Consider the following 16,837-nt stretch of genomic DNA (forward strand, 5'->3'; position numbering starts at 1 on the left):
TGCTGGGACAGCCACCTTGTTCTGGAGCATCGCGGGCTGGTCTGAGTCGTGCCGGTGCCCCTGTGCAGATGCTGTGGAGCTGAGGCTGTCGGGCGGTGGCAATCCCTGTGCCGGGAGGGTGGAGGTGAAGCTGCAGGGACACTGGGGCTCGGTGGCAGACTACAACTGGGACATGAAGGACGCCGAGGTGGTTTGCCAGCAGCTGGGCTGCGGCTCGGCTTCCGGAGCCCACTTCGCCGTCGAGCACTTTGGCCTAGGGGACGGGCTCGTCAGCCTGGCCCTGGTGGACTGCAGTGGGGACGAGGCCACGCTCTGGGACTGCGAGATCCGTGGCTGGGGACCCTATAACAGCAGCATCAATGATTTGGACTCTGCCGTTGTCTGCCAAGGTAGGAGCTGGCCTTGAGGGCATGTGGCACTTCGTGCGCATTCCTTGTCACTGGCCCTGCACTGCTCATGCAGGCTTTTCACGGCTGGTTGGTGGCGATGGAGGCTGTGCCGGGCGGCTGGAGGTGCGTCAGAGCCGGGCCTGGGTCGGTGTCTGTGAGGATGAGGTGGACATGAAGGTGGCCCAGGTGGTGTGCAGGGAGCTGGGCTGCGGTGAGGTGGTCGCGATCGCCGGCAGTGGCCGTTTTGGGGCGGCGTCGGGATCGCTCTGGGACGGGGGCTTCCAATGCAATGGCAGCGAGCCCCTGCTCAGTGCCTGTGCCCGGCGTCCGCCCCAGAGCCAGGCCTGCACTGTCCCTGCCAGCGTCATCTGCTCCTGTAAGTGCGGGGCACCCCGGGGGCAGTTGGGGTGCCTGAGCCATCAGTGCTCTCAACGCTGTTCCTGTCACAGCCTACATGGGCTTCCGGCTGGGGAACGGCAACTCGGGATGCTCCGGGCGAGTGGAGGTGGCAGTGAGGGGGACGTGGGGCTCGGTGTGCGCCAGCGAGTGGGACCTGGCCGATGCGCACGTCCTGTGCCGCCACCTGGGCTGCGGCCGCGCCTTCAGCGTGCCCGCGGGAGGCTCCTTCGGCAGCGGGGAGGGGCCGCTGCGGCCGGACGCCTTCGGCTGCAGCGGGAGCGAGCGGCACCTGGGCGAGTGCCCCGTGGCCGTGCTGGGGCAGCCCCCGTGTGCCCCTGGAAACGCCGCCGCCGTCAACTGCTCAGGTGTGTAGGGGTGCTCTGTGTGGCGCCTTAAGGGCTTTTGGGACCCTGCCAAGAATTGTGAGCATAAGATACAGGGATGTTTTGGAGTGAAGTATGGTGTGAGCCAGGTGCTACAGCCCCATGGCTCTGCTGGTGAATTTTCAGGTGTTGGCTTTGTCCCATCCCTGAGGCTGGTGGGTGGTCAGAGCTTGTGCGATGGGCGCTTGGAGGAGACCATAACCAGTCCAGCCTGGCGCCGTGTGTCTCTGGAGCAGTGGAAGTCATGGGATGTGTACATGGTATGTGCGGTGCTGGGCTGTGGCCATCCCAAGCATGTTTACACTGCCTTGGGTAGCCCTCCTGCATCGAGCAGCAGCCCTAGCGAGGTGGACATCATGACTGAAGAGATGGACAGCATTTCGGGCATGGGCCCTGCAGCAAACAGCAGCCTTGAGGAGATGGTCATTGTCTGCTCAGGTGGGTGTCCCGAGGAGGGATGGAGGTTCTGCTTCCCTGAGCAACCACCCCAGCTCATTCCTTCCCTGCCCGCAGGCAGCCTGCAGGTGAGGCTGGTGGGGAGCCCTGGGCGCTGTGCCGGCCGTGTGGAGGTCTATTCCGGAGGCAGCTGGAGCTCGGTCTGCGGGGAAGGCTGGGAGCTGCAGGACGCGGCCGTTGTGTGCCGGGAGCTGGGCTGTGGCACGGCCCTGGAGGCCCCGGGCTGGGCGCGCTTCGGTGCCGGCACGGGGCCGCTGTGGCCGTACAGCCCCGACTGCTCCGGCTCCGAGGGGTCTCTGTGGGATTGCGGGCGCACGGAACGGCGCGAGTGCGGGAGCGGCGGCGGGGCAGGGGCCGTCTGCTCAGGTCAGTGCCGGGCAGCCCCAGATCCGGGCCCGGCAGAGGCCCCGGGGGGTTCCGGGCCGTGCCGTGACCCCCCTGCCCCCCTTGCAGAGCAGCTCTCCGTGCGGCTGGCAGGGGGCCCTGGGCGCTGTGCCGGGTTTCTGGAGGTCTCCTACAATGGAACCTGGGGCCGCGTGTGCGCCAACGGCACCAGCCCCGGCACTGCTGCCGCCGTCTGTCGCCAGCTGGGCTGTGGGGACAGGGGCTGGCTCTCAGGTTTCCCTGCCCAGGAGCCGACCGATGCCTGGCTGGCCTGGGTGGGCTGTGAGGACGGGGCCCACTCGCTCTGGCAGTGCCCCTCAGCACCCTGGCACCTGCAGAGCTGTGGCACCGATGGGCACGTCCATGTGGAGTGTGAGGAGGACAGTGGTGGCACCTCTGAGGGACACACTAGCTCATATGCAGAGGGTGGCACCAGCACAGGTAGCTCTGCCCGTGCCTGCATCCCCCACAGCAGGCTGGCTTGGATCGCCCTCCCCTCACTGCCTGCCTGTGTCCCCACAGGTGTCCCCAGCAGAACGGCCCTGGCAGTGGCCGTGGGGTCTGTGCCTGTGCCCACCGTGCTGTGCGTGGTGCTGGGGACGCTGCTGTGCCTGTCCCTGGGTGCCCTGGCCCTGCTGCTGTGCCGTGCCCGTGCCCAACGCCGAGGTGGGTCCCGGTGGGTGGGGATTGGGACAGATCCCGTTTGGGGGGTCCAGGGTCCCCTGCCCTGTGGAAGAGCTCAGAAGGTGGCCAGGGGTGATCCTGTTGACCCCCACAGTGCCCAGTGGCCCAGGTAAGTGCTGCATCTCTTTCCAGGCCCTGGCAGAGCTGCAGATGCCATCTCCAACGCTGTCTATGAGGAGCTGGATTACAAAGCCATGCCCGAGTACCAGGAGGTGCCCACTCCCCCAGGTGGGTGCAGCCCTTGTGCCCCAGCTGTGCCCGCAGTGAAGGCTCTGCCTGACAGCCCCACGGCACCTCTGGCTCCTGGTGGCCGAGCAGGGGCTCCTGGCCATGGGCTGTGGGTGTCCCTGGGTCGCAGAGCAGCCCTGCTCTGTGGTGTGAGGTTCTGTCACCTGCGGTGCCACTTGAGGCCACCTCCAAGTCCCTGTTTATCACCTGCAGGTTCCCTGTTGGAGGGATGGGTGAAGAAGCTGCCGTATGACAGCGGGGACAGCGTGCAGGGGAGTGACACTGAGGCAGCCCCAGGTAGGGCCACAGGGCAGGAGCCCAGCAGGGAGATCTGGGGACAGGGGACACATCAGGGATTGGGGTGCTGACAGGATATATTGCTCTCATTGTTACTGGGCAGGAAAACATTGCCTTTACTTCTGGGACCCAAGGGCCTCCAGCACGTGCCCAAATGGAAAGGCTGGAAGGGATGGCGCAGCCTGAGCCCTGCCAGGGCTGCTGGTCTCCCTGGTCACTGTCATGGACCCCTCTGCTTTTCCCAGATGCCCCTGCCCCGCCCGATCAAGGAACCCTGGATGGCTATGACGATGTCCTGGATGTGCCCCAGGAGCCCCCTGATGCCAGCACTGGGGACATCTCCGAGGCAGTGGCACAGCAGAGGTGGATCTGTGTCCTCCCCACAGGTGAGAGGGCTCCCAGCTGCCCTGTCCCCTCTGCAGAGCCACTCCATGGCAGGCTTTCGCTGTGGGGGCAGGCAGGACCCAGCAGCAGATCCATGGGTGCTGTGGTCAGAGCCCAGGTGGGCTCTGTCAGGGGGACACAGAGCTGCCTGGCCCCTCAGGCACCTTTCTGTGCTGTCCCCAAGGTGGCATCTACTCCCCTCCATGTCACCCAGGAACCAACGGAGACCCCTCGGAACAGATCCCAGAGCACATGGACTATGATGATGTTGGCAGCAGCACCCTGGGGACATTGCCATGAGGATGTCCTGGCCATGCCACAGTCCTGGGGACACGTGTGTGGAACTGTGGTGGGGCCCTGTCCCCAGGGAGGGCTGGCCCTGCTCACAGAGATCAGCCCTTGCTGTCCAGCCTGGCAGGAAAACCGCTCCTGTGTAGGGATTTTCTTGGATTTCAGTGTGAATTTCCCCTTTTTTCCTATTAAAACCCAAACTAGTCAGAGACTCACTCCAAGGCCTGGGACCTTATTTAGGGGCTGGCACTTCCATCCCAGGAACACCAGCCATTCCTCGGTGATATGACGCTCGAATTTAAACCACAAATTTCTGGCGAATGGTGGTCTGATGGGGACAAACAGTGGGAGTTTTTAGGGACTGCCTGCAGGGTCTTTAGTTGGCACTGCCAATTGCACAAAATTGCTGCCAGCAACAGCAAGGAGAAAAGGCAGAGGCCAGGACCCGGACACCCACCACAGTGATGCAGCAGGATCTCGTCCCTGGGCCCCGAGGGTCGGGCAGGCTCAGCCCCGCTCTCAGCCCTGAGAACCGGGCTGGGAATGGCTCTGGCTGTTGGAAGGACTTCTCCTAAAGGATGGGAGGTCTCCTGAAGGAGGGTAGCGCCTTCCTGCCCCCCGGCAGCACCCCGCGGTGGCAGGGCAGGCGGGCCATGGCCCCTGCCTGCGGCACGTCGTGCTCCGGGAGGTTGCCGATGTTGAGGCCGGGCTGCAGCGCCCGGAGGGCGTCCAATTCGTGCAGCGGGGCCTGGCTGAATCCGTCCGTGCTCAGCCTGGGCGTGGAGGGGGCAGGAGAAGAGGAGAAGGTGTCGGAGGTAGTGGGGAGGGAGGTGTGAAGCAGGCGCGGTGTCGGTGCGGCCCTGGCTGTGGCGCAGGCCCGGCTGGCCGTGTCGGGAATGGCGGGCTCGGCAGGGGCCGTGTGAGGGCCGTGAGTGAGCGCAGGGTGCGGAGCGGGCAGGCGGGCTGGCGGAGGTGCTGCGAGAGGGGCAGGAGGGCGTGGGCTGTGAGGTGGCTGTGAGGGAGGTGCCGGCAGGTGAGGCGGGCCCGGTGCAGCAGCAGGCTCGCAGGCAGGCTCGGGTGGGGGGCGTTGGAGAGGCGTGAGGTGGGCAGGGCTTGGGTGTGTGTGCGGTGTGGTTGTGGGGCAGGGTGAGGCGGCGGTGTGTTTTGGGAGGGTGGCGGGGAGTGCTGGAGAGCGCTGCAGAGGGCCAGGCGGGTGGGTGCGTGCGGCCACAGCAGCCTGAGAACGCCCGATCTCGTCTGATCTGGGCAGCAGAGCGGGCTCGGGCCCGGTTAGTACTTGGATGGGAGAGCGCCTGGGAATACCGGGTGCTGTAGGCATCTCTTGGGGCCACCAGGGCTCTGGTTTTGCCTGGGCAGGAGGGAAGGGGCCGCTGTGCCCTGCGTGCCTTTGTGGGGCTGTTGTAGGCTGGGGTCTTTTGCCTCCCTGTGGTGATATTTCATTGATTTCTCTCCCCTTCTCTTTTTTGTTTTGCATTTGTTTCTTTTGGTTTCTTTTTTTCCTTTTCCTTTCTTTAATAAGAAGTGTTTTTTTTTTCTCATCTCTTGGTTAATATATTGTTTTAAGTTCACCCTATGATATTTTCTCAGGCATGTTGTTTCTGTAGCTTTTCACTGCGCTTCTTGTCTCTCGAGTGTCACTGGATGTTGCCTTCCGTTTTTCTGTGTGTGAGCCGTTTTGGTATGGTCTGTGTACGGTTAGTGTTTTCTTCTGTGACTTCTTTGTGCTGTCATTCTGGCTGCGTTTGCGTTGTTGTAGGTGTGTCTCAGAGGCTGCTTTCTCATGGCTTGCCATGTGGAGTGTGCTGCTTGGTCTGTGCACTATGGCAAGGAGCCCCTGTGTTTCTCCCAGCGGCCGTGCCATGGTCTGGAACGCCCACTGCAAGATCCCATCCCATGTGTGCTCTGTGGGACATCCCCAGGTGTTCCTTTTCTATTCCCATCCCACATCCTTTCCCTGTGTCCAGGCACATGCTGCCTGACCCATAGCCCCATGTCACCCTTTGGGCCACACCAGTGTCATGGTCCCCTTTGCACGGAATCTGCCTGTTGGTGTCACACAGAGTCTCACCTCAGCTAGCAGCACATCAAGCTCCTCCCAGCTCAGCACAGGGTCACTGCCAAGGGCTCCGTCTTCTGCCTGTGCGTGGAGAGATGTCCTGCCAGCTCCCTTGCTGCCCTCAGCCTGCACACCTTTTGGTCAGGCTTGCTATGCGTGTTCAGTTCCTCACCTGGTGTGGGCCCAGCTCACGCTCCCCCAGTACGGCTTCCCTAAGTTGCCTCCATATGGTGTCAGCCCGTCCCTCACCCTGCCTGACGCACCTCCACCTTCTTGCTGCCCTTGGGCCCCACTCTTGCTCTCCCAGCCCGCTGCTGGCACTGCTTGTGCTGAGCTTGGCTGCTGGAAGCAGTTGGTCTGCAGCTGCTGCAGTGGTGCCCAGGCTGCCTGTGTCCAGGTTGCCCATGCAGGACACGCACAGCTGTAGCCCCCTAAACCATCACAGAATCACAGAATCACAGAATTTCTAGGTTGGAAGAGACCTTCAAGATCATCAAGTTCAACCCACGCTCCAACACCTCAACTAGAACACGGCACCAAGCGCTACATCCAGTCTTTTTTTAAAGACATTGAGGGATGGTGACTCCACCACCTCCCTGGGTAGATGATTCCAGTATCTGACCACTCTTTCTGTGAAAAACTTCCTCCTTAATTCTAGCCTGTATCTCCCTTGACGCAGCTTGAGACTGTGTCCTGTTGTTCTGTCTGTTGTTTCCCGGAGAAAGAGATCGACCCCCAGCTCACCACAGCCACCCTTCAGGAAGTTGAAGAGAGTGATAAGGTCCCCTCTGAGTCTCCTTTTCTCCAGGCTGAACAACCCCAGCTCCCTCAATCGTTCTTCATATGGCTTGTGTTCCCAGCCCCTCAACAGCCTCGTTGCTCACCTTTGGACACGCTCAAGCATCTCAACGTCCCTCCTAAACTGAGGGGCCCAGAACTGGACACAGCACTCAAGGTGTGGCCTCACAGTGCCGAGTACAGGGGAAGAATGACCTCCCTGCTCCTGCTGGCCACACTATTCCTGATACTAGCCAGGATGCCATTGACCTTCTTGGCCATCTGGGCACACTGCTGGCTCATGTTCAGTCGACTGTCAACCAGCACCCCCAGGTCCCTTTCCTCCTGAGCACTGTCCAGCCACACTGGCCCCAGCCTGTAACGTTGCAGGGGGTTATTGTGACCAAAGTGCAGGGCTTGGCACTTGGACTTATTGAACTTCATCCCATTAGATTCTGCCCATCCATCCAACCATTCCAGGTCCCTCTGCAAAGCCCTCCGTTCCTCTAACAGATCCACACACGCTCCCAGCTTAGTGTCATCTGCAAATTTGCTCATGAAAGACTCTAAACCCTCATCCATATCATCAATAAAAATATTAAACAGAACTGGCCCCAGCACAGACCCCTGAGGGACACCACTGCTGACGGCTGCCAGCTGGATGCAGCACCATTCACCACCACTCTCTGGGCCCAGCCATCCAGCCAGTTCCTAACCCAGCACAGTGTGCTCCTGTCCAAGGCACGGGCTGCCAGCTTGTCTAGGAGTGTGCTGTGGGAGACAGTGTCAAAGGCCTTGCTGATATCCAAATAAACAACATCGACAGCCTTCCCTGCATCCACTAGGCGGGTTACCTGGTCATAAAGGGTGACCAGGTTGGTTAAACATGACCTACCCCTCCTAAACCCATGCTGACTGGGTCTGATACCCTGGCCATCCTGTAAATTCTGTCTGATGGCACTTAAGATTAACTGTTCCATTATTTTGCCAAGTGCTGAGGTCAGGCTGACTGGTCTATAATTACCAGGATCCTCCTTTGCACCCCTTTTGTGAATGGATATCACATTGGCCAGCTTCCAGTCATCCGGAACCTCACCAGTGAGCCAGGACTGTTGGTAAATGATGGAGAGTGGCTTTGCAAGCTCATTTGCCAGCTCTCTCATTACCCTGGGCTGGATCCTGTCTGGTCTCATAGATTTATGAACATCCAAGCATTTCAGTAGTTCTTTGACTGCCTCCTCTTGGATAATGGGGGGACCATTCTGCTCCCTGACACCATCAACCATTCCAGGCGAGCAGGTGTCTGTCTTGAGGGCAGGTCATCTTCCCACTAAAAACTGAGGCAAAGTAGGCCTTAAGCACTTCTGCCTTCTCCTCATCTGCAGATACTAAGTTCCCTCCCTTGTTCAATAAAGAACAAAGGCTGGTCTTACACTTCCTTCTAGCATTAATGTATTTGTAAAAACATTTTTTATTATCCTTTACAGAAGTCGCCATTCTAAGTTCAAAATGAGCTTTGGCCTCCCTAATTTTTTTCTGCATGCTCCAGCAGCCTTCTTAAATACTTCCTTAGAGACCTGACCCTCCTTCCAATGCTGATACATCCTCTTTTTATTCCTAAGTTCTTCCAAAACCTCCTTGCCCAGCCAGGCTGGACGTTTACCCCGTTGACTGATCTTTCAGCACACAGGGACAGTCTGTTCCTGTGCCCTCAAGATCTCTGTTTTGAGGCATACCCACCTTTCCTTAACTCCGTTGTTTTTAGGGGCTGTTTCCCAAGGGACCCTCTAAAAAAGTCTCCTAAAGAGGCCAAAGTTTGCCCTCTGGAAGTTCAATGTAAGACTCATGTTGGTGCTCCTCCTGACTTCACCAAATATTGAGAAGTCGATTATTTCATGATCACTCTGCCCCAAGCGGAGTGACAGAGACCATCAGGGCAGGACCCTCCGGGGAGGAACTGAGGCTGGGATGTGGGGCGTGATGGGGAGCTCACCCGGGGTCCCCACTGGGATCAGGACAGTGGTGGGGAGTGGGGATCCGGGTGCAGCAGCAGCTGCAGACGCTCCCCTCCTCTCCACCCGGCTGGGTGTCCCGCGCTGCCTCCTCCAGGATCTCGGGGGCTCTCTCCACGGGCAAGTCTGCCTCCAGCAGCTGGCCTGGTTCAGTCACGTTCTCCACCCAGGAGCCACATCGCCACGTGCCGCTGCACAGTGGGAGCAGAGCAGGGAGGGACGGCAGGGGGGCGCTGGCATCCGTGTGTGCCCTGGGACTCACCTGGGGACGTGGGGCAGTGGGGGCACCAGGCAGGCAAGGTGAAATGCCCTGGGGCAGCTGTCACAGCAGATGAGTTCACCACCATCACGGCATGCTGCACACTCATCCTCGTTCTCCTGTCCCCAGGGAAGTGGGCATGGGGTCAGTGCCACCATCAAGGGCTGAAGCCATGGCTGTGGCAAGGTGTGAAATAGAGGGAGGGAGTCGCTCCCTGTGCTTGTGCCACCTTGAAATTTGATAGCATGGCCGGAGTGAAGGAGAAGGAGGGGGGGGTGCTGTGAGAAGGTGCCCTGCAGGGCAGCCGTGGAAGTTCTGGACAGGCAGAGCCTGAGACTTTTACCCCTTTTCTTGGATGCTGGAAACCTTACAAATGCTGATTCTTCCTGGAGTTGAATGAGAAGAGAGATAGAGATGAAATAAGTGGAAATGGGTGACGAGAGAAGCTGAAAAAAATATTAGGTGGGAGGAAACGATGGAGTGGTCTTTGGTGGGACTTTCCTTGTATAGCCATGGACAGAACCACTTTTCCTGTGGCCCAGAGACTGCATTTAGGAGGGAGGCAATGACTTGGAGCCAAGCGAGTGCAGTGATGTTATGTGAAGGAGTGGCGTGAAGAGAGACGACGGGTGAGGAGGGTGGTGGTGGTGCCCTCCGTCTTCAAAGAAGAAGAAGAAGAAGATTTCTGTTCTCGAGACCCCTCAGCCTCAAGGGGTGAAATTTGGGGGGCACGTGTGTCCCAAAAGTGAGAGACTGTGCTTTTTTTTTTTGGAACTGGGCGAAGCACCCTTAAAAAGGAAAACCCCAGAAGCAGCTCTGGTCCATGCGCAGTGGTGAGAGCACTGGGCATGGAAGGAAGATGTCACTATGGCAAAAGATCTCCGGGCAGGGCCACGTGTTATGGTAACACAGGAGGTTTCAACTGTGTTTCCTGGGGAAGCCTATGGTACAAGAGGGACTCCTCTGTCCTTGATGAACTGAGAATTGATTATCTAAAGGGTGGTGATGGGATGAGAGTTGATGATCTGAGGGGTGGATGTATTGGAAACTTGGTGGGGGGAGGAGGGATGTTTTTGGAAGGTTTTCGTTCCGAGTTCTGTGTGTTTCTTTTTATATATAGTTGTAATCTAATAAAGTTTTTCCCCTTTTATTCCTAAGCTGGAGCCTGCTTTGCTGTATTTCTGATCACATCTCACAGCAGACACCAGGGAGAAGGTATTTTCATGGGGGGACTGGCATGGGGTCAAACCATGACACGCATCCAGGGCTCACCTGGTGGGGCACAGGCTCCTGGCTGTAGACAGTGACTGCTTGCAGCTGGCCCTGGGGCATCAACTGGTATTCCCTGTTCTGTTGGCGAGACAAGAAATGGTTTGGGGAGGCGCTGCATGCACTGGGGGACACCAGCAGGCTGTGGCTATGAAGCCAGGCAGGAACAACTCCCTGCCACAGCCTTGGCTTTGGCCTCTGCTTGCTGAGCTGCTCCAGGTGGGAAGGGCAGAGCAGTGGCTGAGGTGCTCGCAGAAGCAGGAGGGGCTGCTGAGGCGGCAACACCGCAGCCCATGAGAACTCCTGGGAAACAATCTCAGAGACTTCCCAAGGGCTCCAGAGGTATCCGTGAACTCGGAGATCTCCTGTCCCTTGTGGCCGGGACAGCAGCCACCCACGCACCCAGCCAGTGCCCTCCGGTTCGGGTGGCCCGTCCCACCGGGCCCGGTGTGGGCTCCGTGCTGTGCGTGCGTCTTTGAGCGGAGCAGCCCCGGACAGTGCCCGGTGCCGCAGTGCCCGGCAGCGCGGCGGGATGGGGCAGGGCAGCTCCTCCCGCCGCCGCACAGCGAGGGACCGGGACGTGGTGCCGGGCAGGAATGGCTGCGGTGCCGGTGGCTGGGCAGCAGCTGCAGTTCCAGCTGCTCCCTTTGCTCTGCGCGGGAGCCCGGTACGAGAGTCCGGGAAGTGGCGATCGTTTGCACAACAAAGGGCCGGGGAAATTGTGGTCCCGGGCAGCGGGGAAATCAGTGGAGCCGCAACTGTGAATGGGTGTCAGTGCCATCAGAGCAAGGGGATCCCTGCGCTGGGAATGTCCTGCCAGAGAGTCCTGTGAAGGGTGAGAGTGCGGGAAGTTTCCTGCCGTGCGCGGCTGGCGGGCTGCAGGGGCCCGGAGCGGCGGGGCAGGGGCGGCGGAGCCGCGGCGTTCTGGGCGGCAGCGCAGGTGTCGGGAGGCGCGTGCGGTCGCTGGCGAGGCCGGGAGCCGCCGGGGGGTAACCGCCTCCTTCCTGCCCTGGCGGCGAGGCGAGCGCGGGGCCGCAGCTGCGGCAGCAGCGCCATGTGGCAGCGCCGCCGCGAGGGACCGGGCCGCTGGCAGCTGGCAGCCCCGCCGAGAGCCGGGGGCCTCTGCCACCCCCCGCGGGGGCTGCGAGCAGGCGGGAGGGGAGCGCCCCGAGCGTGGGGCTTTGAGCTCTGCAGGTGCCCGAGCTACAGGTGGTTGCGTGGATGCTCTTGGTAGGATGTGGGCTGAAGCCCGTCCCGCCATCAGGATGGCTCTTGGCAGGCTGCAGCAGCAGCAGCGTTGGAGCCCCAGGGCATGCAGGAAGGGCCCCGCAGGGCAGGTGCTGTGGGGGGGGGCTGTCTCCCCCCGGGGACATCCGGGTGGCAGCCCACTGTGGCGAGGTGTGTGACGGCAGAGGCGCAGGCGAGGCTCATATTTGGGCACGGAGCAGGTTATTGGAGGCCGCGGCCCCGCAGCCGAGAGATGAGGCGCCTGATAAAGGCTGCCCCGGTGCTGCTGCTGCTGCTGCGTGCACTGGCTCGGGCGCTGGCGAGAGGTGGCCGGGCTGCGCTGGCTGGGGGCCGGTGGCCATGGGACCTCTGGTGGCTCTGGGGCTGCTCGTGTGCGTGCGGCTGTGCGGGGGTGAGTGCCGGGCGGGCGGGAGCGGGGTCCGCGGCGGCGGCGGGCCCGGCTCAGCAGCCTCCGTGCCGCAGGCTCCGGGCAGCTGCGTCTGGTGGGCGGCGGCGGGCGCTGTGCCGGGCGCGTGGAGGTGAAGCGCGACGGTGAGTGGGGCTCCGTGTGCTTCTTGGGGCGGGACGGGGAAGCTCGCTGGGCCGAGGTGGTGTGCCGGCAGCTGGGCTGTGGCCGGGTGGCCAGGGCGTCCTCGTCCGCCCCGTTCGGGCAGGGCAGCGGGCGGATCTGGCTGCAGCCCTTCTTCTGCCGCGGCACCGAGGATGAGCTGAGGAACTGCTCGCACTTTGGCTGGGGACGGCATTTCTGCGGCCACGAGCAGGATGTGGGGGTGATCTGCACAGGTGAGCGGACATGTTGGCCGTGCTGGGCCAGCCACCTTGTGCTGGAGCATCAAGGGCTTGTCTGAGTCGTGCCGGTGCCCCTGTGCAGATGCCGTGGAGCTGAGGCTGTCGGGCGGCAGCAATCCCTGTGCCGGGAGGGTGGAGGTGAAGCTGCAGGGACACTGGGGCTCGGTGGCAGACGACAGCTGGGACATGAAGGACGCCGAGGTGGTTTGCCAGCAGCTGGGCTGTGGCTCGGCTTCCGGAGCCTACTTCGCCGTCGAGCGCTTTGACGTAGGGGACGGGCTCGTCAGCCTGGCCCTGGTGGACTGCAGTGGGGACGAAGCCACGCTCTGGGACTGCGAGATCCGTGGCTGGGGACCCTATAACAGCAGCATCAATGACTTGGAGACCGCTGTTGTCTGCCAAGGTAGGAGCTTGCCTTGAGGGGATGTGGCGCTTCGTGCACATTCCTTGTCACTGGCCCTGCACTGCTCATGCAGGCTTTTCACGGCTTGTTGGTGGCGATGGAGGCTGTGCCGGGCGGCTGGAGGTGCGTCAGAGCCGGGCCTGGGTCGGTGTCTGTGAGGATGAGGTGGACATGAAGGTGGCCCAGGTGGTGTGCAGGGAGCTGGGCTGCGGTGAGGTGGTCGCGATCGCCGGCAGTGGCCGTTTTGGGGCAGTGTCGGGATCGCTCTGGGACGGGGGCTTCCAGTGCAATGGCAGCGAGCCCCTGCTCAGTGCCTGTGCCCGGCGTCCGCCCCAGAGCCAGGGCTGCACCGGCCCCGCCAGCGTCATCTGCTCCTGTAAGTGCCGGGGACGCTGGGGACAGTTGGGGTGCCTGAGCCATCAGTGCTCTCAAGGCTGTTCCTGTCACAGCCTACATGGGCTTCCGGCTGGAGAACGGCAGCTCGGGATGCTCCGGGCGAGTGGAGGTGGCAGTGAGGGGGACGTGGGGCTCGGTGTGCGCCAGCGAGTGGGACCTGGCCGATGCGCACGTCCTGTGCCGCCACCTGGGCTGCGGCCGCGCCTTCAGCGTGCCCGCGGGAGGCTCCTTCGGCAGCGGGGAGGGGCCGCTGCGGCCGGACGCCTTCGGCTGCAGCGGGAGCGAGCGGCACCTGGGCGAGTGCCCCGTGGCCGTGCTGGGGAAGCCCCCGTGTGCCCCCGGAAACGCCGCCGCCGTCAACTGCTCAGGTGTGTAGGGGTGCTCTGTGTGGCGCCTTAAGGGCTTTTGGGACCCTGCCAAGAATTGTGAGCATAAGATACATGGATGTTTTGGAGTGAAGTATGGTGTGAGCCAGGTGCTACAGCCCCATGGCTCTGCTGGTGAATTTTCAGGTGTTGGCTTTGTCCCATCCCTGAGGCTGGTGGGTGGTCAGAGCTTGTGCGATGGGCGCTTGGAGGAGACCATAACCAGCCCAGCCTGGCGCCGTGTGTCTCTGGAGCAGTGGAAGTCATGGGATGTGTACATGGTATGTGCGGTGCTGGGCTGTGGCCTTCCCAAGGATGTTTACACTGCCTTGGGTAGCCCTCCTGCATCGAGCAGCAGCCCTAGCGAGGTGGACATCATGACTGAAGAGATGGACAGCATTTCGGGCATGGGCCCTGCAGCAAACAGCAGCCTTGAGGAGATGGTCATTGTCTGCTCAGGTGGGTGTCCCGAGGAGGGATGGAGGTTCTGCTTCCCTGAGCAACCACCCCAGCTCATTCCTTCCCTGCCCGCAGGCAGCCTGCAGGTGAGGCTGGTGGGGAGCCCTGGGCGCTGTGCCGGCCGTGTGGAGGTCTATTCCGGAGGCAGCTGGAGCTCGGTCTGCGGGGAAGGCTGGGAGCTGCAGGACGCGGCCGTTGTGTGCCGGGAGCTGGGCTGTGGCACGGCCCTGGAGGCCCCGGGCTGGGCGCGCTTCGGTGCCGGCACGGGGCCGCTGTGGCCGTACAGCCCCGACTGCTCCGGCTCCGAGGGGTCTCTGTGGGAATGCGGGCGCACGGAACGGCGCGAGTGCGGGAGCGGCGGCGGGGCAGGGGCCGTCTGCTCAGGTCAGTGCCGGGCAGCCCCAGATCCGGGCCCGGCAGAGGCCCTGGGGGGTTACTGGTCGTGCCGTGACCCCCCTGCCCCCCTTGCAGAGCAGCTCTCCGTGCGGTTGGCAGAGGGCCCTGGGCGCTGTGCCGGGTTTCTGGAGGTCTCCTACAATGGAACCTGGGGCCGCGTGTGCGCCAACGGCAACAGCCCCGGCACTGCTGCCGCCGTCTGCCGCCAGCTGGGCTGTGGGGACAGGGGGCAGCTCTCGGCTGTGCCTGCCCAGGAGCCGACCGATGCCTGGCTGGCCTGGGTGGGCTGTGAGGACGGGGCCCGCTCGCTCTGGCAGTGCCCCTCAGCACCCTGGCACCTGCAGAGCTGCAGCCCAGGCGAGCACGTCCATGTGGAGTGTGAGGAGCACAGTGATGGCACCACTGAGGGACACACTAGCCCATATGCAGAGGGTGGCACCAGTACAGGTAGCTCTGCCTGTGCCTGCATCCCCTACAGCAGGCTGGCTGGGATCGCCCTCCCCTCACTGCCTGCCTGTGTCCCCACAGGTGTCCCCAGCAGAACGCGCCTGGCAGTGGCCGTGGCGTCAGTGCCTGTGCCCACTGTGCTGTGCGTGGTGCTGGGGACGCTGCTGTGCCTGTCCCTGGGTGCCCTGGCCCTGCTGCTGTGCCGTGCCCGTGCCCAATGCCGAGGTGGGTCCCGGTGGGTGGGGGTGGGGACAGATCCCGTTTGTGGGTCCAGGGTCCCCTGCCCTGTGGAAGAGCTCAGAAGGTGGCCAGCGGTGATCCTGTTGACCCCCACAGTGCCCGGGGCCCCAGGTAAGTGCTGCATCTCCTTCCAGGCCCTGGCAGAGCTGCAGATGCCATCTCCAACGCTGTCTACGAGGAGCTGGATTACAAAGCCATGCCCGAGTACCAGGAGGTGCCCACTCCCCCAGGTGGGTGCAGCCCTTGTGCCCCAGCTGTGCCTGCAGTGAAGGCTCTGCCTGACAGCCCCTCGCCACCTCTGGCTCCTGGTGGCTGAGCAGGGGCTCCTGGCCATGGGCTGTGGGTGTCCCTGGGTCGCAGAGCAGCCCTGCTCTGTGGTGTGAGGTTCTGTCACCTGCGGTGCCACTTGAGGCCACCTCCAAGTCCCTGTTTATCCCCTGCAGGTTCCCTGTTGGAGGGATGGGTGAAGAAGCTGCCGTATGACAGCGGGGACAGCGTGCAGGGGAGTGACACTGAGGCAGCCCCAGGTAGGGCCACAGGGCAGGAGCCCAGCAGGGAGATCTGGGGACAGGGGACACATCAGGGATTGGGCTGCTGACAGGATATATTGCTCTCATTGTTACTGGGCAGGAAAACATTGCTTTTATTTCTGGGACCCAAGGGCCTCCAGCATGTGCCCAAATGGAAAGGCTGGAAGGGATGGCGCAGTCTGAGCCCTGCCAGGGCTGCTGGTCTCCCTGGTCAATGTCATGGACTCCTCTGCTTTTCCCAGATCCCCCTGCCCAGCCCGATCAAGGAACCCTGGATGGCTACGACGATGTCCTGGATGTGCCCCCCGCTGCCAGCACTGGGGATATCTCCGAGGGAGTGGCACAGCAGAGGTGGATCTGTGTCGTCCCCACAGGTGAGAGGGCTCCCAGCTGCCCTGTCCCCTCTGCAGAGCCACTCCATGGCAGGCTTTGGCTGTGGGGGCGGGCAGGACCCAGCAGCAGATCCATGGGTGCTGTGGTCAGAGCCCAGGTGGGCTCTGTCAGGGGGACACAGAGCTGCCTGGCCCCTCAGGCACCTTTCTGTGCTGTCCCCAAGGTGGGATCTACTCCCCTCCATGTCACCCAGGAACCAATGGAGACCCCTCGGAACAGATCCCAGAGCACATGGACTATGATGATGTTGGCAGCAGCACCCTGGGGACATTGCCATGAGGATGTCCTGGCCATGCCACAGCCCTGGGGACACGTGTGTGGCACTGTGGTGGGGCCCTGTCCCCAGGGAGGGCTGGCCCTGCTCACAGAGATCAGCCCTTGCTGTCCAGCCTGGCAGGAAAACCGCTCCTGTGTAGGGATTTTCTTGGATTTCAGTGTGAATTTCCCCTTTTTTCCTATTAAAACCCAAACTAGTCAGAGACTCACTCCAAGGCCTGGGACCTTATTTAGGGGCTGGCACTTCCATCCCAGGAACACCAGCCATTCCTCGGTGATATGACGCTGGAATTTAAACCACAAATTCCTGGCGAATGGTGGTCTGATGGGGACAAACAGTGGGAGTTTTTAGGGACTGCCTGCAGGGTCTTTATTTGGCACTGCCAATTGCACAAAATTGCTGCCAGCAACAGCAAGGAGAAAAGGCAGAGGCCAGGACCCGGACACCCACCACAGTGATGCAGCAGGATCTCGTCCCTGGGCCCCGAGGGTCGGGCAGGCTCAGCCCCACTCTCAGCCCTGAGAACCGGGCTGGGAATGGCTCTGGTTGTTGGAAGGACTTCTCCTAAAGGATGGGAGGTCTCCTGAAGGAGGGCAGCGCCTTCC

General features: G+C 61.9%; 1 protein-coding gene and 1 pseudogene across 1 annotated transcript in view; both read left to right on the top strand.

Annotated features, from left to right (window-relative positions):
- LOC132328303 (uncharacterized) overlaps window positions 1-16,837 on the top strand; it is a 31,809-nt gene that overhangs the window by 1,843 nt on the left and 13,129 nt on the right. The window contains 11 exon segments of the mRNA XM_059848146.1: window positions 2-389; window positions 463-765; window positions 13,179-13,493; window positions 13,638-13,949; window positions 14,025-14,333; window positions 14,421-14,792; window positions 14,874-15,017; window positions 15,167-15,262; window positions 15,476-15,559; window positions 15,805-15,936; window positions 16,119-16,231. Coding sequence (XP_059704129.1) covers window positions 2-389; window positions 463-765; window positions 13,179-13,493; window positions 13,638-13,949; window positions 14,025-14,333; window positions 14,421-14,792; window positions 14,874-15,017; window positions 15,167-15,262; window positions 15,476-15,559; window positions 15,805-15,936; window positions 16,119-16,231 — 2,568 coding nt within the window.
- LOC132329527 (5S ribosomal RNA) lies at window positions 5,115-5,233 on the top strand (annotated as a pseudogene).

This window comes from Haemorhous mexicanus, chromosome 6, assembly GCF_027477595.1.
Source record: "Haemorhous mexicanus isolate bHaeMex1 chromosome 6, bHaeMex1.pri, whole genome shotgun sequence".
NCBI classification, from domain to species: domain Eukaryota; kingdom Metazoa; phylum Chordata; class Aves; order Passeriformes; family Fringillidae; genus Haemorhous; species Haemorhous mexicanus.